Genomic DNA, 25,274 nt, shown 5'->3' with positions numbered 1-25,274 from the left:
ATTCCCTCACCCCTCCCCATGCCCCACCCATTCCCTCACGCCTGCCCCTCGTCCCACCCATTCCCTCACCCCTGCCCCTCATCCCACCCATTCCCACACCCTGCCCCTCGTCCCACCCATTCCCTCACCCCTGCTCCTCGTCCCACCCATTCCCTCACCCCTGCCCCTCGTCCCACCCATTCCCTCACCCCTGCCCCTCGTCCCACCCATTCTCTCACCCCTGCCCCTCATCCCACCCATTCCCTCACGCCTGCCCCTCGTCCCACCCATTCCCTCACGCCTGCCCCTCATCCCACCCATTCCCTCACCCCTCCCCATGCCCCACCCATTCCCTCACGCCTGCCCCTCGTCCCACCCATTCCCTCACCCCTGCCCCTCATCCCACCCATTCCCACACCCTGCCCCTCGTCCCACCCATTCCCTCACCCCTGCTCCTCGTCCCACCCATTCCCTCACCCCTGCCCCTCATCCCACCCATTCCCTCACGCCTGCCCCTCGTCCCACCCATTCCCTCACGCCTGCCCCTCATCCCACCCATTCCCTCACCCCTCCCCATGCCCCACCCATTCCCTCACGCCTGCCCCTCGTCCCACCCATTCCCTCACCCCTGCCCCTCATCCCACCCATTCCCACACCCTGCCCCTCGTCCCACCCATTCCCTCACCCTGCCCCTCGTCCCACCCATTCCCTCACCCCTGCCCCTCGTCCCACCCATTCCCTCACGCCTGCCCCTCGTCCCACCCATTCCCTCACCCCTGCTCCTCGTCCCACCCATTCCCTCACCCTGCCCCTCATCCCACCCATTCCCACACCCTGCCCCTCGTCCCACCCATTCCCTCACCCTGCCCCTCGTCCCACCCATTCCCTCACCCCTGCCCCTCGTCCCACCCATTCCCTCACCCCTCCCCATGCCCCACCCATTCCCTCACCCTGCCCCTCGTCCCACCCATTCCCTCACGCCTGCTCCTTGTCCCACCCATTCCCTCACCCTGCCCCTCGTCCCACCCATTACCCCTCCCCATGCCCCACCCATTCCCTCACCCCTGCCCCTCGTCCCACCCATTCCCTCACGCCTGCCCCTCATCCCACCCATTCTCTCACCCCTGCCCCTCATCCCACCCATTCCCACACCCTGCCCCTCGTCCCACCCATTCCCTCACCCTGCCCCTCGTCCAACCCATTCCCTCACCCCTGCCCCTCGTCCCACCCATTCCCTCACGCCTGCCCCTCGTCCCACCCATTCCCTCACCCCTGCTCCTCGTCCCACCCATTCCCTCACCCTGCCCCTCATCCCACCCATTCCCACACCCTGCCCCTCGTCCCACCCATTCCCTCACCCTGCCCCTCGTCCCACCCATTCCCTCACCCCTGCCCCTCGTCCCACCCATTCCCTCACCCCTCCCCATGCCCCACCCATTCCCTCACCCTGCCCCTCGTCCCACCCATTCCCTCACGCCTGCTCCTTGTCCCACCCATTCCCTCACCCCTGCCCCTCGTCCCACCCATTCCCTCACCCCTGCTCCTCGTCCCACCCATTCCCTCACCCCTCCCCATGCCCCACCCATTCCCTCACCCTGCTCCTCGTCCCACCCATTCCCACACCCTGCCCCTCGTCCCACCCATTCCCTCACCCCTGCTCCTCGTCCCACCCATTCCCTCACCCCTGCTCCTCGTCCCACCCATTCCCTCACCCCTCCCCATGCCCCACCCATTCCCTCACCCCTGCTCCTCGTCCCACCCATTCCCACACCCTGCCCCTCGTCCCACCCATTCCCTCACCCCTCCCCATGCCCCACCCATTCTCTCACCCCTGCTCCTCGTCCCACCCATTCCCTCACCCCTGCCCCTCATCCCACCCATTCCCTCACGCCTGCCCCTCGTCCCACCCATTCCCTCACGCCTGCCCCTCATCCCACCCATTCCCTCACGCCTGCCCCTCGTCCCACCCATTCCCTCACGCCTGCCCCTCGTCCCACCCATTCTCTCACCCCTGCCCCTCATCCCACCCATTCCCTCATGCCTGCCCCTCGTCCCACCCATTCCCTCACGCCTGCCCCTCATCCCACCCATTCCCTCACCCCTCCCCATGCCCCACCCATTCCCTCACGCCTGCCCCTCGTCCCACCCATTCCCTCACCCCTGCCCCTCATCCCACCCATTCCCACACCCTGCCCCTCGTCCCACCCATTCCCTCACCCCTGCTCCTCGTCCCACCCATTCCCTCACCCCTGCCCCTCGTCCCACCCATTCCCTCACGCCTGCCCCTCATCCCACCCATTCTCTCACCCCTGCCCCTCATCCCACCCATTCCCACACCCTGCCCCTCGTCCCACCCATTCCCTCACGCCTGCCCCTCGTCCCACCCATTCCCTCACCCCTGCTCCTCGTCCCACCCATTCCCTCACCCCTGCTCCTCGTCCCACCCATTCCCTCACCCTGCCCCTCATCCCACCCATTCCCACACCCTGCCCCTCGTCCCACCCATTCCCTCACCCTGCCCCTCGTCCCACCCATTCCCTCACCCCTGCCCCTCGTCCCACCCATTCCCTCACCCCTCCCCATACCCCACCCATTCCCTCACCCTGCCCCTCGTCCCACCCCTCACGCCTGCTCCTTGTCCCACCCATTCCCTCACCCTGCCCCTCGTCCCACCCATTACCCCTCCCCATGCCCCACCCATTCCCTCACCCCTGCCCCTCGTCCCACCCATTCCCTCACGCCTGCCCCTCATCCCACCCATTCTCTCACCCCTGCCCCTCATCCCACCCATTCCCACACCCTGCCCCTCGTCCCACCCATTCCCTCACCCTGCCCCTCGTCCCACCCATTCCCTCACGCCTGCCCCTCGTCCCACCCATTCCCTCACCCCTGCTCCTCGTCCCACCCATTCCCTCACCCCTGCTCCTCGTCCCACCCATTCCCTCACCCTGCCCCTCATCCCACCCATTCCCACACCCTGCCCCTCGTCCCACCCATTCCCTCACCCTGCCCCTCGTCCCACCCATTCCCTCACCCCTGCCCCTCGTCCCACCCATTCCCTCACCCCTCCCCATGCCCCACCCATTCCCTCACCCTGCCCCTCGTCCCACCCATTCCCTCACGCCTGCTCCTTGTCCCACCCATTCCCTCACCCTGCCCCTCGTCCCACCCATTACCCCTCCCCATGCCCCACCCATTCCCTCACCCCTGCCCCTCGTCCCACCCATTCCCTCACGCCTGCCCCTCATCCCACCCATTCTCTCACCCCTGCCCCTCGTCCCACCCATTCCCTCACCCTGCCCCTCGTCCAACCCATTCCCTCACCCCTGCCCCTCGTCCCACCCATTCCCTCACGCCTGCCCCTCGTCCCACCCATTCCCTCACCCCTGCTCCTCGTCCCACCCATTCCCTCACCCTGCCCCTCATCCCACCCATTCCCACACCCTGCCCCTCGTCCCACCCATTCCCTCACCCTGCCCCTCGTCCCACCCATTCCCTCACCCCTGCCCCTCGTCCCACCCATTCCCACACCCTGCCCCTCGTCCCACCCATTCCCTCACCCTGCCCCTCGTCCCACCCATTCCCTCACCCCTGCCCCTCGTCCCACCCATTCCCTCACCCCTCCCCATGCCCCACCCATTCCCTCACCCTGCCCCTCGTCCCACCCATTCCCTCACGCCTGCTCCTCGTCCCACCCATTCCCTCACCCCTGCCCCTTGTCCCACCCATTCCCTCACGCCTGCCCCTCGTCCCACCCATTCCCTCACCCCTGCTCCTCGTCCCACCCATTCCCTCACCCCTGCCCCTCGTCCCACCCATTCTCTCACCCCTGCCCCTCGTCCCACCCATTCCCACACCCTGCCCCTCATCCCACCCATTCCCTCACCCCTGCCCCTTGTCCCACCCATTCCCTCACGCCTGCCCCTCGTCCCACCCATTCCCTCACCCCTGCCCCTCGTCCCACCCATTCCCTCACCCCTGCCCCTCGTCCCACCCATTCCCTCACCCCTGCCCCTCGTCCCACCCATTCCTTCACCCCTCCCCATGCCCCACCCATTCCCTCAGCTTGCCCTGTGCCCCACCCATTAATTCACCCCGTCCTCACCATTGAGCCACTTGGAGTTGTACTGCGCGGTGCGGAGAGGAGGCAGAGTTCCCAGGCTGCGGTAGATGGCAGGGTCTCTCCCGGGGAAGTCCATGGCTGTGGCGGCGTACAGCTCGCCGCTGGAGGTGATGAGAGCGGTGGAGTTGTGCAGGGGGTTGTGGGGGCAGCGCGCCATGCCACTGATCTGATCGTGGACTTCCGTCAGGTTGGTCAGCTGCAGCACACGGACAAAAACATCCAACTGTTCCTTATTGGAAGCATTCAAGTTTTTATCATTTACTAGCAATAAACAGTATTTGATGAAATGTGTTTCCAAAGTCTTTATTAACAGATCTAATCAGGTTATCACCATTACTTATTAAGTTTTTTCTTGAAGATCTAATTACATTTTAAGTGAAAGATATATTAATATAGAACAAACTAGGAGATTCATAAATCTTTTCTAAGTATATACTGTAGTTTTACATGTTAAAAAGCTAATGTATTGTATGTACAAATAAGGAATGGATATAAAGACAAATACTGTACGTATTATGTTATACTGACTTCACAGTTCCATATAAACAAGCTGCCTGGCTGAGCAAGATGTGACAAACAGTCTGCACACCTTGACTGAGAGCTTGTTTGTCTCACTGCTCAGCAGCACAGCAGCTGCCCAGTGCTGATGCAGAGCAAAATGCCCAGAATGCAACTGACGTCTTTCACATGTGAGTGGGATGGAGAGTTGGAGTTTAGAGTAGTGAAAATACCCGTTGATTTAAAATGTATTTAATACAAATATATATAATATGTTCTGTACACTAGGATTGATATTATATCATTACTCCATCAAAAGTTTACAATCTACCCACCCATTACCCCTCAACCCCTCTAATCAACAATAGATTTATATTCCAGCAAGTGTTACAGAGAGCAGTCAGCCTCCTCCAGCACTGTTTGAGTTATTGCCTATTCTGCAGAAAATGTGTGTTAAAAACAAACACATGACGTTGGCAGCCGGTTAAGTCCTAAAGCAGACTAGTATTGATGGAAAAATGTCAGTGTTATGTTTGTGAAGGTATTGTAAATTAATTACGATATTTTCATTCCTACTTCTGGGGTGCTTCGATCCATCCCCATTAAACACCAACTAAGCATACAGCAAATTAGCATTTACACTGAATTAAGTAACTTTTAAAGGTAACGACTCTCACCGTCTGGATCAAGCTGAATATAATGTGCACTTCCATTCGAGGGAACTGTGAACAAAGCCTACATTCATTGAACTGTCTCTTTAGATAAATGCTTAATTTCTCCTGGGGTTGCAGCCCAACACCTTCCATGAATATTAAACAAAGATAAAACTTAAAAGACGTCCCTTCAGACATCAAACAGCTGTACCTGTGTGGCACTTTGAATGACATTCCTGCATTCATGCCCTTTTATTTAAGGACCTTGCTTTATTACTCACTACATCAAGATACACAAGGCTACATTATTTACTGCACGTTTATTAAGGCTATCTGTATTCTTCCTCACTGTTATTAATGTTGTGTGACTACATGGAACCCCTGAAAACATGACTGTCAGCTCTTTGGGAGTTTTCATTGAAATCAATAATTCACGTCAGTCTTTGACAGGTTATGTTCTTCAGAGAAGCCACACAGGGAGAATCTCAAGTAAGAAAAAGTTTTGCCGTTTGTGCCTAACCTCTTAATTATTTTATTACTATAGAACAGAGTAGACCTTCCTTACATCATTGCTGATTTACATCACAAAAGTAAACCCTTGTCTTCCATAACTTTCTAACAAAAACTGAAAATAACTCAAGGATTATGATATGGAAACCTGTGGACTATATAACAATTTATTTGTGTGGAAAAAAACCCATGCATATCATGCTACATGAAGATAAATCACACTTTCTTTTCATTGTTTTGTATGCATTTTTCAATGGAAGAAGCACAACTGAGTGATGTTCATATTTATGTGCAAGAAAGTTTACTTAAATCACTCTAACAAGTGCTGGATGCTGTTGCTTATCTTAAGCTGCTGCCAAAACCATTCAGATGTAAATATCAAAGCGCCGGGTAGTAACTCTTGAAACTATCAATCACTCATGTTTGTCACATCTGTTCTGAACGAAAGACACTGTGTTATTACACCTGCACTCCCCAGCCGCCCCACAGATCTCAACAAAAGGCCTCTGCACTTTGTTTCGTGGAGGAAAGCACATTGTGCTGCTAATGGGCCTTATCCCTCCTTGCCAGGGAGAGGCGAGAGGGAAGCAAACTGGTTTTCATTACCGTGCGATTGGTGCAAATGGGAGTGAATGCGTTCGTTCCACAGGTGAAGAGCCAGCCTCCATTAACCAGAAGCACACGGACGTAATTCTGGCACTCGTCCTGCAACACAGCAGCAGCCTCCACGTCAGGCACAGCAGGGAGAGAGACTTCACAGTCGATACCAATCACAGAGAGACGAGCGTCTGCGAGCAAGCTGAGCCAAAGGCTATTTTATCACCAGCTTTAAAAGTAAAGTGCAATTATTTTTTATGTGTGGCTTCATAAAGACCTGCAACATTTTGACCTATAGATAATAACAAAAAAAATCATTACTTTGAAGAGATGCATACAGATGGTTGACTTTTAACATTTATTTTTACAAAGGGTTTGTGAGTTGCTTACTTTGTCGCGTGAGTGAGAGGGTGTGAGTAGACCGACAACGTATACAGACAGACAGCTTGAGTCTGTAACATGTAGAGAAGAGAAACGCTGCAGCCTGTCAGGCTGACAGCCAGGCACAGATGTTCACATTCATGGGGAGGGAAAGGACAGCAGTGGTAGCAGACCTGGACACCACGTGGACATTCAGGACTCTTCCCAAGCTGTTCTCCTCAATGTGCCTCACAGGGCTCTGATACTCACCTCAATGTCTGCTGCATGAATACTTCTTCAACACACTGTATTCTTTAAGGTTTTATACCGTGACCCAGGTATTGAATGGGTTCTGTAATTCCAACACATACAGGAAAATACACACAGTGTGATCACGTCCTTTTTTTTAAAACCAATTTCCTTTGCACATACTATACTGTACCTTTTCCTAGATTCTTCTAAGACATTCCCCAATTAGTTACTTTGTTGAATTATAGCAATACTTTACCTTCGCCCTTCTGAGCTATTCAGACACTCTACAGAAACTTAATCATATGGTGCTGTTCTCAGACTATTATTACCTCCCGAGTTTGCTTTTCAGGTCTATCAGCAGCAGTAAACCTGGCTGCCTTACCAAGTGTATAAGCACAAGAGAACAGCTTTGAGAACTGATTGTGCCTCCCTCCAGCCTATGTAGTGTGGATGTAGTACAGTTACGGGGCTGCAGCACACAGTTTGTGCTTTATATTGTCATTAAATTTGATTCTGATTCATACTGATAAGAGATACAACAATTCTCTGCCACATACAAAGCAGCTGAAAAAGTCTGAAAGGCTCTAAAAAAACATCAGCCCCCAGTATACAGCATACTGTACATACACTGGCATATAGTGTGCTTTGAACAGGAGTTTGACATGCTCAGGAAAAGCCAAAAATAGACTCTACAGATCCTCGGTGCAGTGCACAGGTTCTTCTGTATTGTCTACAGTCATGAAATACAAGCTACTGGATGTCTTATATTTTCACATTTTTAAGTTCACATTCAAAATGACTTATTGGGAGTGAAGACTGTAACCATTTTTCTGTGAGGGGTACATTCCTTATCATCTCATAAAATATGGGAAGATATAGTAGATGGTGAGTTAGAATCAAGATTGTATTATACTGAAAACTGTTAAAGTGGACCAAATTAAGCCATTAATTAAGCTTAGGTCATTAAGAGCTGAGTTAGAATGAATGCGTTCCAACATGTTGGCCCTCCAGGACCAGGACTGGACACATGTCAGAGTTTCTCTTGAGGACTGGGTAAAAGTGTGTTTCACAAGTCATGAAGAGTTCCAGGCACCCCTGGAGCCTGTTGAGAAGAAAGAGGACTGAGCACGTACCTCAGACTTCCCTTTACTGAAGCATGCCCTCTTCGTAAACTCATCGCACTGCCACTCAGCCCCCTGATGGAGAAAGATCAAAGAATGTAAAAATCACATATCCGAGATCCAGTTGAGAACATAGCATTTGTAACATTACTGCACGACTCATGTACGGTATGCGTTGCCATCAATATTAACATGAGATTCATAAATAAAAAGTCTAAAACAAAAATAATTTATTGTGACGATATTAAATTAAGATTATTAATCGTGTTATACTTTTATGATGAAATTTTTACACTTAATATACTGTGACTAAAATACTAATTTTTCAAAGCGGCTAACAGGATCAACAACATCAAAATCAACTTGCTTAATTACTGAGATGAATGTCTGGAGCTGAAAGATAAGGAAGTGAATTGCAGAAGTCATTTCCCTGCCACTGAGTCATGATATGTATTCATTTTTAAAGCAAAGGATCAAATTGCCTTTTATCTGTTGGGAAATTTGAGGAAACTAATGAAGGACTGTTATTGACTGGATAGTGCCTTCCAGAGGTCAGCAGCTCTTTCTGCTAAAACACAGCTCATTTCACTGCAGTTCAGAATACTTGTTTTGGTCCTGTTAGTTCCTTTTTCTCTTACCATTGTTCTGTTTTATGGTAGTGCGCTACCAAGTTTAAACGATGGCTGGTTACATTTAACTTTTATCCTGCTTTTCCCTGTTAGATAATGTATATGATTGTTTAACTAGATTTTCTTCATCTGATATATACATTATATCAGTTCCTGTGATTTATCCACTCCATTTCACTGAAGTTTTTTTGGGGGGGTTCAGCCATCTCCTTATTGTCTAATTATTATTTAATTCAATTCCATAAAGGAAGCAAAAAATGTCATTGGACTGATTCAATTGTTCCACAATTGACAACTTTGGGTTTTAAAACAGAAATTGTGCTACAGTATATAAAATGTACACAACTTTAAGTACAGGTAAACTGAAACATTACAGTGTACAGTATGTGCCTTCCACTTCTTTTACCCTTAAAAGGACGCTTTTCATATTTTAATTGGTTAGCTTACTAATATCCTTTTATGTGTCTTGTCTGAATGTTAATGAAGTGAAGATATAAGATGATATAAAATAAATCACTGATGAAGGACAGTCTGTTCAAGAAGACTGCTGGCACAGGAACTTGACTGAGCAGTGTCAGCAAAGCAGCATCCACGCTGTCTGAGCTCACCAGCAGGAAAACAGGGACACGCAGAACTGTACTACATGCAGCAGTGTGCTGGGTCTGGAGTCACTGACCTCCAGACATTAGAAACATCTAAACTGGAAACCAATACAGGAAGAACTAAACTCTACTTTAAATAAAGTATGTGATGAGACCAAGATAATAAAGTGTGTTTGGGAAGCAGCAATTACTTCATCTCCTAGCTTTATGGAGGTACTCATATTAGAGTAGTTCAAGTAGGTAGCTGCATCAGCATGCCTAGGCTGCAAAGGAACAAGTACAGGTTTATTTCTGCTAAAAAGACAAGAAAAGAAATACAACATTCACACAAAGCATTTTATACAAGATCAGCTAAAGAATACTGTGTTAATAAAAGTGGTTTTGTTTGCAGGTTCCTTAATCGCGAAACCATCATTTGATACCTGAAGAAGGCCACACAACCGATACTTTGTGTTTCTTTTCTTCTCTTTTCAGCATCTAATAAACCTTTACTTGTTCCTCATATTAGAGTAGACAGAAGACCTACAGTAATTTCTCCGCTGCCCTTGTTCTGTACCTTGGTGATTGAATTAATCTGTAAGCACTTGCAATCTGCAATCCATACCCAGCCTCATTTACATAAACTCTGCTGCTGCATGGGTCTAAATATGTATTCAAAATTAAAATTACAGCACAGTACAATTACAAGAGTTGAAATACCTAATGGAAAATTCAACCAAATTACAGCAAAAATATGAGCCTCGTTCATGCTTTCACATCTGGAGCACAGTAATCTTTCATTTATAACAGGGTAAGTCAGTTCAGAACAAATTCTTATTTGCAATAATGACCTAGACAAGAGCCTCACATACATTTGACAAAACAGTGAAAGAAAGAAAAGGACGATCAATAAAATGTAAATATAATAACAGAACATTACAGGACAGGGCAGTGTAAACAACTGCAAGTGTCAGGCAGTAAAGGTCTAATCATGTAACTGAAAGTGCTCAGATACAAAGGTGGATAGTTTCAGATCTCTCTGCAGAATGTTCAAGTCATTAGCAGCAACAAATAGAAAAGATTTGTGCTGAAGGTCTACAGTCTTTTTGTCTATCCTAGTTCCTCTTGGAATGTTCAATTTGTTCAAAGTGATACACCTTAAATGGTAAAATGGCAGAGAGAACTGAAAGGGGTTATGATGAAAGGGGAGTGTTTTCATAATTAAAGATCTGTATATCAATGGAAACCATTGAGATTGTATTGTATTCTAGAAAACAAAGAGGACCAATCAATAAGAGAGTGGAGATTACTGTATGAGTATGTTAAAGGGGACCAGTGATGAATCTTATGACAGAATGGTAGAAAACATCAAGTTTTATAGAGGTCATTCTGTACACAACATCACTATACATCACTATAGCCCACGATGGAGAGCAGGACACTAGTCTATGTCTATAGGAACATGTAAAACATGGCTTGTTCTGGTAAAGGAATCCAGGTCTATATGTCACTTCAGGTTGTAGTCTATTAACAGAGATTATGAATTTTTAGGTACCACGTTTGGACATTTATAAACAGTGACATGCTTCAGGTTGATGAAAATCTTTAGTAATCATCAGTAAGGGAGCAGTTTTGCTGAACTTTGTTGAAAATAAAACAGAAATCAGTCATTGCTCATGATAACATGTGTTCCACTGACTACAAGATGGTGTCATCAGCACATCCCTGTTGCCCGCGGAAACATCAGGACCCAGGACAGAACCTTGTGTCACTCCCTTTGTAGCTGGAAGAAATTCTAACACAAATCTTTGAGATCTTACATATAGATTTACTAAGTAATTCTGGAATGATTCATGAGAATTTATAACAAGACCAAAACTACTTTTTTAGAAGACCCAAGTAATCCACAGCTTTAAAGGTGTTAGATAAATCTGAAAAGATAGCTCCTCAAGTGTGCTTTTTGTTGTTAGCCATTGTAATATAACAGAGCTTTTAAGGATGCTGTAATACTCAAACCTCAAAATGAAAACCAGACTGCGTATCAGATGAAATAGAATTGCTGTCTAAAAAAGCTGAACTGCTTGTTATTTTTGCAGTTGGAGTCTGACTTATCACCCCTCTGAAAAGAGGGAGAACAAGAGCGGACTTCCAGTCTGCTGGGAATTCAGCTGTTTAAAAGACAGATTGAATAAGTGGGTCAGTGGTGCAGATATTAAATGAGCAGCAAGTTGTAGAAAAAATGCTTCAATGGCATTGTAACCAGTGGATATAGTAGTATTTTTAAATCATACAGATGTTCGGGATAATGAAATATGAGTATTACAGAGAAATGAGGTCAGACGACCATGACAGAGTTTTTTTTTAATGTGTCAGAGTACTTTTAGCAGCAAGAAACTGACAAGATCGGATTTGCTAAAGTGAGAAATGAGAAAAGGAGTGCAGAGCCAGGCATTGCCCACAGGCTACCACTGGTCTACAGCCTCAGTACAAGGCATTTACAGTAAATGTTTTCTCCCAGAGAAAAGTACTTTTACTGCCTGAGAACAATGAAGAGTAGGAAAGGAAATGTAATTACTGATGTGAGCCTTATATGCTCATAACATTGGAGACCCTTACAGACGCAGTTCAACAGAAACCCTTCAACATGACAAAAGAATCTAAAAAGAGTACAAACCAGTTCAGACCAGTTCAGCCCATGCAGCAAATTTAGGCTCTAGAAGTTAATTTATTCCAGAACTTCACAGAACCCAGGTGTCAGTTTTGACATCATGGCTTGGCAGGTTGTTCCATAGGGCTGCAACCCATTGTTTTTAAAAATGAGCATTGTGGTCTCAGGTCTAAATGCACATATTCATATACAGTAACTGAAACTGAAATATATACTACAGTCAGAAAGATCCTTTGACTTATTGACTTTTCAAGAAAACTGCAAAATGTAATATGCCTAATGGTCAGATCAAGAAGAGCAGTTTAATTTTTTAGTAGTTTTCCAAGAAAAATATTGCAGTCATTCTTTCACAAGAACGTGCCCAAGAATTCAGACCACTGTCTTACTCCCTTAAAGCCTGATCTCATCAGATCTCACAAGCTGAACAACGCTTTAATAAGGAAACCCGGGTGCTGCTGCAAGTGGTGTTGGGGAACCAGTAGGTGGCGCTCTTTCCTGGGGGCCATTTTCCAGACCATTGCCCCATTATGGTAGCTGGAGACTCTGTGCTGTAGGAGGTTCTGCCCTTCAGACCTTCAGAAAAGATATGAAACTGAGGTCCTCACTTCTGGGTCATGAAAAAGTCCCATGGATCTCTCTGTGAGAGGAAGAGTGTTAACCCTGTTAAATTCCACTTGGGGGCTGGCCCGACCCGTGAAGTAATCCTCTGAACCTGCTGCTGGACCAGAACATCTGCTGTGCACCTCAGGACTGGATTCCTTCTTGGGCCTAATGTGCTTTTGGATTCTTGTGGATGAAAAATACTAAATAAATATGAAGAATTGCTATTATAAATTATTACATAATAAATATTATCCCCCTGCTTTTATTGCTTGTATAGATTTTACTGTTGGTGTCATGATGTTAAATTATAGATTTATCACTTTAACATCACTTTAACTGCAGAACAAAGATATTTCATAACCACAAATAAACACCAATTAATTAAAAATAAGGTCACACTATGCACTGTGAATATGATAAAATCATAATGTAGGATGTAATGTAATTCTGTGCTTATCTTAGAATGTGAAAGTTTCAGTGTGAGTTGTTTAGCAGTTTAAAAACTAACCGAGTCAAATGAGGTGAAATTAATTGGGGAAAAAAACATATTTGCAGTTCTGATTTTCCATACCAGGCAGGCTGATAAGTTTTTTTGCGCACAGCTGTCATCAACCCTGAACAGGAAGAAAGGGAGAGGTATATATCTTATTTATGTGTCTTATTGATTGTCACTGAGAATAAATTAAATTCTCAGTGGAAAGATGATGAGTTTTAAGTGATAATGCAGAATCATATTTTGTTAGCTGCTGAAAAGAAATACCTTCTCACCAAAAGGCATCTGGCGCAGAAGAATGAGTGTAACTCTGAGCACAGAAGTGCCAAACTCACTGCGATTTACAAGCAAAGAGGGAGCCTGGTCTTTTTTCTGTTCCTGGATGGAAATAAATGAAATTGTCATCTACTAAAACGGGGAAAAACATAATAGGACTTAAAGAACATTGTTTCTTTTTCTTACCACTCTTTAATAAAGTGGTCAAAGTGGCATCTTTAGCAGGTACTGCACATGCAGTATATACAGCTCTGCTTCCTGGGGTACTCAGTAAGAGTCTAGACAGCAGAAAATAAACTTCTTAAATTACGGATCAGGGAGATCCTTCAGCTTGCTTACACTAAACTCTCATCATGATGGCTTTTTATAAAAACAAGAAAATCCTCTCCAGGTTTTGAATATTAACAGTTAAATTGTGACTATTAATAATTACAGTACTAAGTCACAAATTTCAATTTTACAACATTTGTCACTTTCTGCCTGCAAGAAAATTCTTGCATTCCTGAAATGGACTACTGTCCTAAAGTGCTGTCCTGTAACTAGAGTTCAAGAGCAGTCGGAATGTCACATATAAGAGCAGGCCACTTTAAGCTGTTGGACAGAGAGCAGCTATTGGATGCCAGGCTCTCAATCAGTCTGGTCTTGAAACAAGCCAGGCTTATAATGGCTTCAACAACATGCACGGGCAACTTGTTCTATACTCCCACAACCCCTTACATGAAAAACTGCTTCTTGTTCTCAGTTTTAAATGTACTATCCCATAGTTTTCACTTGTGTCCTCCCGTTTGTGTCTCAGTGTTGAAAGTTTGGTTTGTTGACTTTGTCTATGTCTTTGTGGATTTTGAATCATGACCCCTGTGATGTAGCCTCTGTTCAGCGTTAAACAGTTTCACATCTTTGAGCCTGTTACTGTGTTAGAGTCCTTTAGGACCTGGAATGTACCTACTCACTTTATAATTAGTGGAGCGGAAGTGATTTTGAGTGACAGTGGTTAGCATTACTGCATCACAGTGCTGAGGTCCTGGGTGCAATTCCAGCCCTGAGGTGCTATCTGTGTGGAGTTTGCATGTTCTTCCTGTGTTTTTGTGGGATTCCTCTACGTGCTCCAGTTTGCTGGCAGGCAGTGTTAACTGACGCTGCTGTGAGTGTGTGCATGTCTTCTGTGATGGATCATGTGCTGTCCAGGGTGGACCCAGCCCTGACCTTGGTTGCTGGGATAGGCTCTGGCTCCCCTCTGTCCCTAAATAGGAAGAAGCAGTTAGAAAATGGATGGATGTGTTTGAGTTAGAAGGTATCATAACATTACGGAAGTGATTTCTAGTTACTGCAATGTTAATGTAAATGTAATGAATGTTGTAAATTACGAACAAAGATGCATTATTTAAGCAGTGTGATGTTTTCAAAAGGTAATTGATGTTAATTGACAGCTCTCTTTCAATTGACTGTTAATAACTAACAGATGCTTGCAGAATGTTTGAATATTTACTATTCTCATCACCCGTGAACAAATACTGATTAAACTTACAGGAAAATCACGTTCATTGTTCTAGTTGATATTTTCTGTCATTTTAAATCGTGAGATTTATCAAGCTTTGTCTTTTGAATGTCATATTTCCTTCATTTCCATTAGATGTTCTTTTGGAAAACACCTTTCTTTTTACCAAATGTTATATTGATTAGTTAAATCAGTTGAATGTTCAAAACCTTTTATAATGATACCATTCACCTTTTAAAACTACTAGTTCAGCAACAGTGTTTTGTGAGTTAACAGTCCTCACCTTTTTATAGTTAACCAATGTACAGTAACAGCACTGTAAAGATGCATCTAGATAAAGCAATTCAAAGTACTTTTTTCAGTATTATAACTATTCATTACAGAGACGTAAATTGCTAGATGACAGATAGTTATGACTTTAAAGAGATATAGTCTTTACCCTCTCAAAGAGTCTGTCAGCAGGTTTCTTTAAAAAGTAAGGGGCAGACGAGTCCGTTCACCATATTTACATGCTGAAAACAAGAAGGTCCATCTAAACTGCCAGGCAGAATCTTTCCTTCAGTTCTCAACAAAGGAGATAACATACCTGAGTTAGAAATTACATTTTGGTGGATGTTTTATAAGCTATTGAAATTAATTTCCTAGTAAATGTATTTTTTTATTTAGCACACCTCAGCTTAGATCTACATGTGGAAACTACATAGCGAATGCACTCACGTGGCCCGCATACAGTGGGATGCTCTTATTTTTTACATTAGCACCTCAGAATCCTCGGAAACGTGATTAAGTTCACCCAAAGTAAGATAAGATAAGATCAGATCAGATCACTTTATTGGCCACATACAATTTCTTGCATGAGGAATTTGTCTTTTCGCATACGCCAGCTTGCTCGCCATGAGATACTGACGGGAAGAGACGCTGGGGTCAGAGTGCAGGGTCAGCCATTGTACAGCACCCCTGGAGCAGTTGGGGTGAAGGGCCTTGCTCAGGGGCCCAACGGAGTAGGATTCCTCTGCCAGCTGCGGGATACAAACCAGCAACCTTCCAGCCAAGGGCGCAGATCCTGAGCCACAGAGCCATGTGATTTGAACCAAGTTAACTAGAACCCGAGTCCCTGCCCAGGGGAGCCAACACGATTTTTCGCAAACACGATCGTTCGCCTTTTCATTCCAGCCCTTGACCAGTATTGAACCAAGTGACTTAACTGGTCTGATTTACCACTGTTCCTAAACCTTCAGTCCGAGGACTTTCAGCTCCCGTCCACACCCCAGGGCCCGGAATGCATTTAATATCGGAGATTGTGTCCAAGATTTCTGAAAATGCCTGGAATCCTGCTGATGGAAGTAAAACAAATGCCAACTGACTCCACTGTTCACTGAAAGAACATTCCTTAGTGGCTGAGAATGCAGCCTTTGTTGTAAACAGGCGGGCGCTGTTGAAGCCCACAGAGAGGCATGAGTGTTTCTCACCCCAGCCACGTGGCTGGGATGAATCTCAAGCTACAAATCCCCATCCAGCCTCTTCAGATGGGGTGGCAGTCAATGATTGTACACTACTACAGTAGCTTCCATTGAGGAGGAAAGCACAGAACTAAATTATTTGGAGATAAACCCATTAACCTCTCTGTCCACGGAGAGGGCTGGGTCGACATTCAGCAGCCAAGGGTTAAAATCAAGTTCTTTAAATGCTGGCTCTAATTTCCAGTCCAATCACAACTACTAGTGACTAAAGCTATGGCTGTGGACTTCATCAGGAGAGGACATGCCTAAAAGGCAATGGTTATTTTACTTAGAGAAAACTATATATTGTTTTCATAACACTTCTAAAATAATGCAGTGCACATTTCTTACTGTATTAATTTGACACCTACAGAGAGTAAACTTAAGCTTGCTGAACTGGCAAGTGGGTAGACTGTACTGCACTTTTGTAAAGAAACAAAAGCCAACACTCTTCACCTTTGCTGACTCTGATAGCAGCAGTATTGTGGTTAGAAGCCCAGTGCAAAGCATGGGCTATCGTTTTGCAAGACACAGTGGTAAGTGAGTCATGTCATCACCCTGTCTTTTGGCACTGTGCATGCTCCTGTCAGAGAAATCAGTAAGAACTGTCTATTGAAATGCAAATACTATGTCTTGTGTAAGAGAATGTTCCCGTCCTTTTCACACCATGTGTGTTTTTAAGATAAACACATCTGCCTTAACCATCTTTATTAATGTACGTCCAGCTGCTAAGGTTGGAAAAAAGCAAATTAATCCATTAATCATCAGCCAAATGCAAAGTCTTGACTGAAATCTTCATCGGTCTAAGCACATAAGTTCAGCACTGTATCATTAAAAACGTGCAGATCTAATCAACACATATTTGTGTTGTTCACATGCATTCAGGATTTGAGCAGTTTGTAATTTGGGATTAACAAATTACCACAAAAAATGGAAGCTTTGCTGCGACCAAACTAGTCATCTTAATTGGGTTGTCTAAAATATTATTAAGTATGTCATTCTGAAAGCTTTGTTGACTAATATTCATTATTCCATGCATTTAAATGGCCGAGTTACTCAACACGTTTCAATTAGTAAGCTTCTGAAATTATAGGAAATGTTCTGCTGGCAGCTGATTAGCTGAAGTTAATTGTTTCACTGCTGCTGCGTAATTGCAAGAAAGGAACTAATGAGACACAGGTTGAGATACAGGCATTTTGCACTTTGTCTTGTCTAACATGTACAGTATATAAAATTACACAATAAGGAATTCTGAAGCACTTTCCTAAGACATATTGAAAGCTAAAATACTTTCGATATGCTATGATCAACAGTGCCCTGAGGATATTTTAAAAGCTCCCTGGGTTTGTTTCTCTATGATTAATATTGCTCCTTGTCTCATAACTGAATCCCCTAACAATTATTCAAGCATTCCTGATTGAGTAAAGAACTGTGCCCAGCATGTAATGCTAACTACAAAAGCAAATGTCCATTCTTATTCCCGATATTTCTTTATCTCTGCATTAGTTTGCTCACATACTGTAACTTCTGTGTTGCAATGGAATTCATGAGTTTAATGCTGGCAAACTGTAACACTTCACTTTCTCTACCACAAGTGTTTCTGATTTCCAGGTGCTCAGAATAATGTGGCACATGTTTCACACTCATCAGACCGCACCACAATGATTCAGGCACCCCTCACAGAAGAGCTCAGTCAGAGGAAAGTGGGCAACCAAGATGGTCAAAGACATCACCTCTCAGGCTTATGATTGTTGTCTGGATACTACAAATAAAGATAAATGTAATTGACAATATGTTTAAGGTATTGATTTAGAGTCTCCAAGCAAGCTCTTATACCACATTGATAACAGTAATACCTGGTTTCAATGTCAGAGACAGATCCACAGGCAGCAAACTTGGGAGACATGCGCGTAGAGCAGTTCAAGGAGGCTTAGGTGGGCTTAGGACTCCTGCCCTGAAGCACAGAGCCCCGTGACAGCCTGACAGTGGGGTGCTGAAGAGCTCCCTATACCAGTCGGAGTCTGGAAGAGGACTCCTGTTATTGTCACTGGCGAGATACCATCTCAATTTGTCTCCATCACCTCAGGCCACTGGCCTCTGTCTGGATGCTCAGATCAGCAATACAACAGACCTGGCTCTACAGCAGAACAGGACCTGTCTACACAGGACCCTCAGGATATCTGAATTTTCCGCAACACACCATTATGCTGGTCATTTATATATACTGAGACTGAAATGGCAAGGAGTTATTAAGATAGTCTTTATTATTATAAGAGAGAGAGGGGAAATTTGTTTTACCGCAGCAGACTATATAACGAAAACACACAATGCACAATGCACATTTAAAAAATAATCATCTGTTTAGCAAGGTTATGTCTGCAAGTATACAGTAAATGAAAACTTAAACCTGTTCATTTTTAGATTGGGAAATCTGTATCTGTCTTTTGAGGGGAGTAATTAACATTAATCAAACGAAGGGTGTGAAAGGTCCTCTAGGATGGAATATGGGTGGAATATACTGTATGCAAGACTTATAACTGATAGATGTGGATAGGGATGAAAGACCAGCACCAGTGACTTTCTGAGGCAGTTTGACATTACTAAGATTCAGATCCCCGAAACAGCAGGCCAGGGTAGCAGTTAAACCAGATTCAGCAAAAGACTGATAAAATATGATCAAGAATAAAATATCAACCTTAAAATGTTTTAGCTTCCTTAAAAAGAATAGCCGCTGTTATGTTACTTTTTGAACATAGAATTGATGTTTGTTCATTCACCAACTATAAACTGAACAATAACACAAACACACAAACCAACAACAACGCGGCAGAGAAGTGACTACTGTCGCCTGCTGCAGTGCAGTGCCCCGTCATTCACGGGTAGGGATATTAAGGGTAAGTTAAGGATGTCAAGAAAAGTGTTGTATTTAAAATAAAGTGTTAGGTGTTGATTAAACTGCTTTGCAGTGTGCATGTACAATGTGCATGGCAATAAACTCTTCTACTCTACTTTTATTAAAATAGCCACTAGTGCTTTACAAATTGTGGTGCACAGTTTTTCATTGATTCCCCTCCAGAGGCTGTGGCTTCTTGGCACCAATGACCCCAAGGCAAAGACGACAAGCACTTTAGGATTTTTGCCGATACAGACATGTACAATACAAATTTTAATTTATTATTAAATTAATTCTGTACATTTGGGAAAAAAATAGCAATGGCCATTGTGTACTGAAACACATCCTGCACAGAGTGTTCCGAAGCCGCAACTGGGAGGAGAGCTGGGACTGGCTGTTTCCAAGGCAAGAGCACTTTCAGCTTTGCTAAGAGCTGAGCTGTAAATACATGGTGGAGAAAGACAGGCAGAACGCAGCCTGGACACCCAGGAGCTGCCTGTGCACACACTTCCACCCCTCTGCAGCCCTTACAGAACAGGCTGTGCACCAGGCTAAGGCCCGGAGAAGACAGCGTAACCACTTTGCCTTCCTGACCTCCGGTTCTCCTACTCCTGTACATTGGCAGGACCGGCAGGGAGACCACAAGCACCAAAAAGAGGCTGGATTTTAATGGTGAGGAGTTGTTGTTGAGAAAAAGCGGATGCCATACTTTAAATTAAACTTCATCTGGAGATGAATTGCATTTTCATGTCACTCACCAAGTAAGACACCAATGCCCATATCTCAATCAGCATAGTCATAAAACAGGGATTTTCTTTAGCGGACTCCAAATACCCGTTATATGTCTTCATAGTACAGCTTGCTCAAATCCTCTGTCTTGCAATAAAGTGAAGTGCTTTCACAAACTCGATTACCTTTTGCTGTGTCATGCTTTAACACTGACCAAACCAAGGATCTGTCTCATGGTCAGCTATAACTGTAATAGGGATGCTCGGTGTGTTTACTTCTTCGATTATGGGAAGATCAAGACCCAAAGCTGGTAACTATTCACCTTGGGCAAGAATGTTGTTATAAATGGAGGAGATTATTGTGCCTGCCTTGAGCCTTTTAATATGTCCCACGTTTTTTAAGAGTTACATATTATAAAAACAAGTTTATTTTGCAAAGTTGTTTGCCATTTAGGTTTATACAACTCTTTGCTGTTTAAAAAAATGTTCACATCAGGGCCTGAATATCCAACAACTCCCAGATTTGTCCATTCCCCAACCCCTGTGAAGAAATGGGTCGAGATCCAGCCCCACAGGGCCCCAGGCAGCAGGCTGATGCTGGTCAGTGCAATGTTTGTAAGCAAATGTCTAGACACCACTAATCAGCAAGACGTACTGTAGAAGAAAAAAAAGACAAGAAGCCTTTAAACCACTTTCAACAAAAAGTGCAGTGGAGCAAGTGTTCAGTTTAAGATGGAAAACCAAGTATCCAGGGCTAAAAATAGCAAACAGCTATAGTAAAAATGCACAAACGTATTAAAATAAGAAATCATTTTTTCAATCATGCCAATAACACTGTACCTGATTTTAATTATTTTAATTTCTACTGCAACTGTTACCATGTTTTTGACTGCACTGATGAATGTGACATAAACAAGCATGTGAATTAACCCAAAAGTAGCAGCCTGTCTTTTCTTTCTGACCATGGCTTTGGCTCATGTGCTCTTCTCCTCGGCTACTTTATATCAATACATGTTGACGAAGCTCTAATGGAGATAGATTTTAGATTAAGAACTGTCAGGTGCAACAACTAAAATGTCAATATTTACATTCTCTTGCATTAAGAAAAATAAACAAGAGGGGGAGCTGACATAAATATGACTCACTGTGTGGCATGTATTTGGATCAGACTCTTACTGAATCAAACCAGCATTTTTTAAACTATGTTTGACAACCCCAAATGTTGAATCAGACTAGGAGCAGCAGCAGGTTGAGCAACTTGCTTTTGCAACATGTTGCTGGGATCAAAAGGCTTTCAGCAGAGTCTGGTTCACATGATAAAGACAAAGGCAAGCACCTGACTTTGCTCTGTAAATATATGTACAGCATCCCTAGTTAAATATCCTCAAAGACACAAAGTTGGCTTCCTGAGGAGACAGGAAAGGCTATTGTGCATACTCCGTTAACCTTGACAGGACTCTGCCACGTTAGTCTGGAGAACAGACAAGGTGGTTTTTGCAATTCATGATGCTCCTGTCTGGAAAAAGACTCAGTGCTGGAAATAAAGGACCTGTCTAATGAACAAAACGCACACAAACATTATTCAACAAGTCAGAGGGTTTGAGGAACACCTTTAGGCCAGGGATTAAGAACTGGTTCATAGTAGATGATGAAAAGCTTTTATCTGGAGTTGGTTTCCTTTATCCAATTTATTACAGTTAATAGCTAATCCCACGTTTTGGGATGTGGGTAGAAGATGGAAAACATATGATCAAACTGACTGGATCAAAGCAACTTTTTGACATTAAGTTACCCAAACCTGTCAATAGATCTTATATAAACTGCCACAATGAAGATGGATTTCATGAATACACGTTCTTTCATTTTTACTTTGTGGTTTTATGCATTAATGGGTTTAATATATTTAATATATTTACTGTTTAATGTGTTATAGGTCACAGAAGTCAATATCTTGACAGCCATTCTGACGTGTGCGACCTATAACATAAATCTTTAACATTTATTCTGTCCAAATTGCACTTTTTGTGTGCAAATGCATTTTAGAAGGCATAATTTAGATCATGTTTGTTTGTTTATACACTCTTTCTCTTCATGGGCACATACTGTAAATGTTACATCTTACAATAAAGACCAGAAAAATTTCTCAGACTACAAAATCTGATGCACCTTTTCATCACAGTGTCATTGCAAAGTATTTGTTCTATATGGTGAAAATTAACGACATGAGTTCTGCATCCACAATGATCGGACAGGAGCTGTTTACAAGTGTCTGACAATGGAGCATGAGCTATTGTTGAAAACTGCAGGACTCCTAGCCTTGCTGTTTGGCACAGCAGCTTAGTCACACACACAGAACGACTGTTTAAAACGTTCTGCTTGGGTCCACAAAATAGTTATAAACCATTACATTATGAAGTTATTATTCCATTTTCTTGGGGAGTTAAAAGATTCCAATTAATTTTTATTTTTGGCAAAACCAAACAAACCTATATGATGGCCTGGGTTAACTCAAAAACTTTGAAGCACCTGTTGCAAATCACAAATCTGGATCTAAAATGGTTAATATAGGTGTTTTTCAGAAATTGCATTTCTTTGGACAAACTCATAAACAAAATCAACAAAGCAAATCTTCGCCTCCTAATAAACTTAAATGATTCATTTTCACCCTTTGGCATAGTCGAGAATAAAACAAGGACCTCTTTGTTTACACAAAGAAACACCACATCATGTGCCCTTCCAAAGCAATTAAAACAATATTGTACATAAATACAGGGCGGTAAATATTTTAGTGAGATTGATCACTCCAACTCTTTGTTAACCCCAGAGGTCACAGGAAAGAAAACAAATTCCTCACAGCAATCAACCGTAAATGAAATGAATAATGTGAACTTCAAGAAAGAGGCTCACTGCAGCGTGTCTGCATAGCACGACAAAGGCCCAGAATGGCACACTGGAGACACGCAGGAACAGAAGGGCAAACGTTAATATTACGACAAACTGACCAAAATGGGTCAAGCTCGCTCTCTGTTATCAATAATTTTATTTAAAACTGATGAAAAGATAAAATGAAGCTATTCACTTAATCTGTGTACTTTAAAACTCCACTGCTACTCTCACTATGGCTTGAGCTGAGTAAATGGTGTTAACAGATCGTGATCCTAAAGCACAGAACAGGACTTAGCTTTGTTTATGTTAAGTCCCTTAGGATGCCCCTAGAAATGAGTAGGTTTGTCTCAATGATTTCTGTCCCCTGATGAGAACTCTGAAATAAGCACATTTTGCAGTAGCATTAATATTAATATGCCTGCAGAAGGAACAGCACAAAATTCCCTTTTTCAACATTTAAAATACTGACCTGGCTTTTTCTAGTTCTTTAACCATAATGATCTGGAAACGGAGGGAAACAATTACATAAAAGCTAATCCAATAAGTGTCAGATTTTAATGAATATCCTACACTCTTAAAAACTCTTAAAAACAAATTCCTTCAGGAATTAACATTATGATTTAATGGCTGATCTGGTTCTTTCTTAAGAGAAGAAACATTAATTAATATATAGATATATTTTCTAGCATTTTTATTTTTTTGGAGAGGTTAACAACGTAAATTACTCTACTCAAATACAGTTTGAGACATTTTAAAAGCTAAAACCTCTGATTTTGTCGGTAATATTTTTTACAAGATTTCATTTTCAACAAGTTGCCTCAGGCTTCTCAAGGTTTCTTTAAAAGTACATAAAGATAAATACTTACCTACGCACAAATAGCTAATGATGATAAAATGTTTTGCTTTCAACAGTACATCTTTCAAATTACAGCTCTATTTTTGGAGCTAGTGCATTGTATATAGTGCAAACAATGATAATATAAAGTGGCACTTGTTTTGAATCTTTATCTCCAAATTCCAGACTACTGCAGTTTCGCAGTACCTGAACCTCTTTTCAGGTTCCTGGGAGGATGCAATCCATTGAAAACGTTTCCATGAAACTGCGTGATCTACAGCTGCAGACTCAACAAAATTATATCTCGGCATTAATCCATTCCAGACATGATTAGAGTCTGGGTACGCTGACTCATTTGGCTGAACAATGCATATTTGTGTTAAAAGACGAGGAAAACTAATTTAAATTCCTTTTACCACACTGACAATTGGTTACTGTCACAAATTAGAAAAACTAAACAGCGATTAAACAATAACAGAAGAGTAAGAGTGTACAGTACACCTTGCAAACCACAGAAGTTTCAGAGACAGACAAGCAAACAATCTCTTAAGAGTTTATGTAATATCTGAATGGGACGCACCAGTGCCATGACACTGTGTCTATTACATCTCCTGGTGAAAATTCAGGAAGTTGGAATAGACAGACACATGTTCCCACAGCACATGGTGTTTCTCTTCGCTAAGAAAGAGACAACAGAAAAAAGAGCCATAATTTAAACACACCTGGATCAACGACAGGTCCTCCAGCCGAAGCCTGAAGAGGTGATTCCTGAAAAAAGGACATTAAAGTTATTTTCTTTGCAAATAAGTGCCAAACCACAACACTCCAGTGTATAGCCTGAAGCCCAAATGTTCTCCGTCAGTGTTAAATTGCTGGTAACCTGTGTAGTGGTTGTGGACACCTGAAGATAATTATATTTGCCTTTCCATTTATGACCTGTCAAACCTCCTGTTGTGCAAAATCAGGAAAAGTCTGCAGAAGCATCTTGGTACTCGTCCCTATTCCTAGTAACAAAGCAGTACTAAACAAAATTTCCCTGATACCTTTGATGGTTACACTTATCATAAGATAATAATTAAATTTTCTTCCTTAGGCTCACAAATAAGCCCCAGCAGAAATAAGCTAAAAATGTGATATTGAAAATACTTTGCAATATATTAGTGTAGAGGATGTCCTCAGCAAGCCTATGATGTGTAAAGCAACAGGAAAAACGATGACTTGTTTTCTCACTTAATTATAATGTTAATAGATTATGCTTATATTCATCATCATTCTTGATAAATCAGTGGTACGCAGACATGTTTAGATTTATTTTCAATAGTCTCATTATTCTCAGATATTTTCAATAGTCTCATTACTATTATTTCAATTAAAACAGTAATATTGAAACAGGGGCTGCCACCGCTTTTCTGTGAACTCAAGCCAGGAGATGACAAAAGTATCAGACCATCTTTGTCACGTCCAGCATCTTCTACAGCATTTCCTTCTCCCGACTCGCTCAATAGTTTGTATTCATGTGCTTCAGACTAAAGGCTATAATGCATTAGCTCTCTCCCCACAGCATTTGTTTTGCTGTGTTTCCAGCAGATAATCAA

The 25,274-nt window shown here is 43.5% G+C and overlaps 1 protein-coding gene across 2 annotated transcripts in view; it reads right to left on the bottom strand.

The window, feature by feature from the left end:
• Nucleotides 1-25,274, bottom strand: part of sema5a (sema domain, seven thrombospondin repeats (type 1 and type 1-like), transmembrane domain (TM) and short cytoplasmic domain, (semaphorin) 5A) — a 135,440-nt gene that overhangs the window by 61,115 nt on the left and 49,051 nt on the right. For both annotated transcript variants that reach the window (XR_001479263.2, XM_015355020.2), the window contains exons 4-7: nt 24,402-24,447; nt 8,106-8,168; nt 6,370-6,468; nt 4,085-4,298 (exon numbers count right to left, since the gene is read on the bottom strand). Coding sequence is in view for 1 of the 2 variants with exons in the window: in XM_015355020.2 (XP_015210506.2) it covers nt 4,085-4,298; nt 6,370-6,468; nt 8,106-8,168; nt 24,402-24,447 (422 nt within the window). In the remaining variant the exon portion in view is untranslated. The remainder of the gene's footprint in view (nt 1-4,084; nt 4,299-6,369; nt 6,469-8,105; nt 8,169-24,401; nt 24,448-25,274) is intronic.

The sequence above is a fragment of the Lepisosteus oculatus genome, chromosome 6 (genome assembly GCF_040954835.1).
Source record: "Lepisosteus oculatus isolate fLepOcu1 chromosome 6, fLepOcu1.hap2, whole genome shotgun sequence".
NCBI classification, from domain to species: domain Eukaryota; kingdom Metazoa; phylum Chordata; class Actinopteri; order Semionotiformes; family Lepisosteidae; genus Lepisosteus; species Lepisosteus oculatus.
Note: the sequence above shows the minus strand (reverse complement) of the source record. Positions and strands in the feature narration are given on the sequence as shown.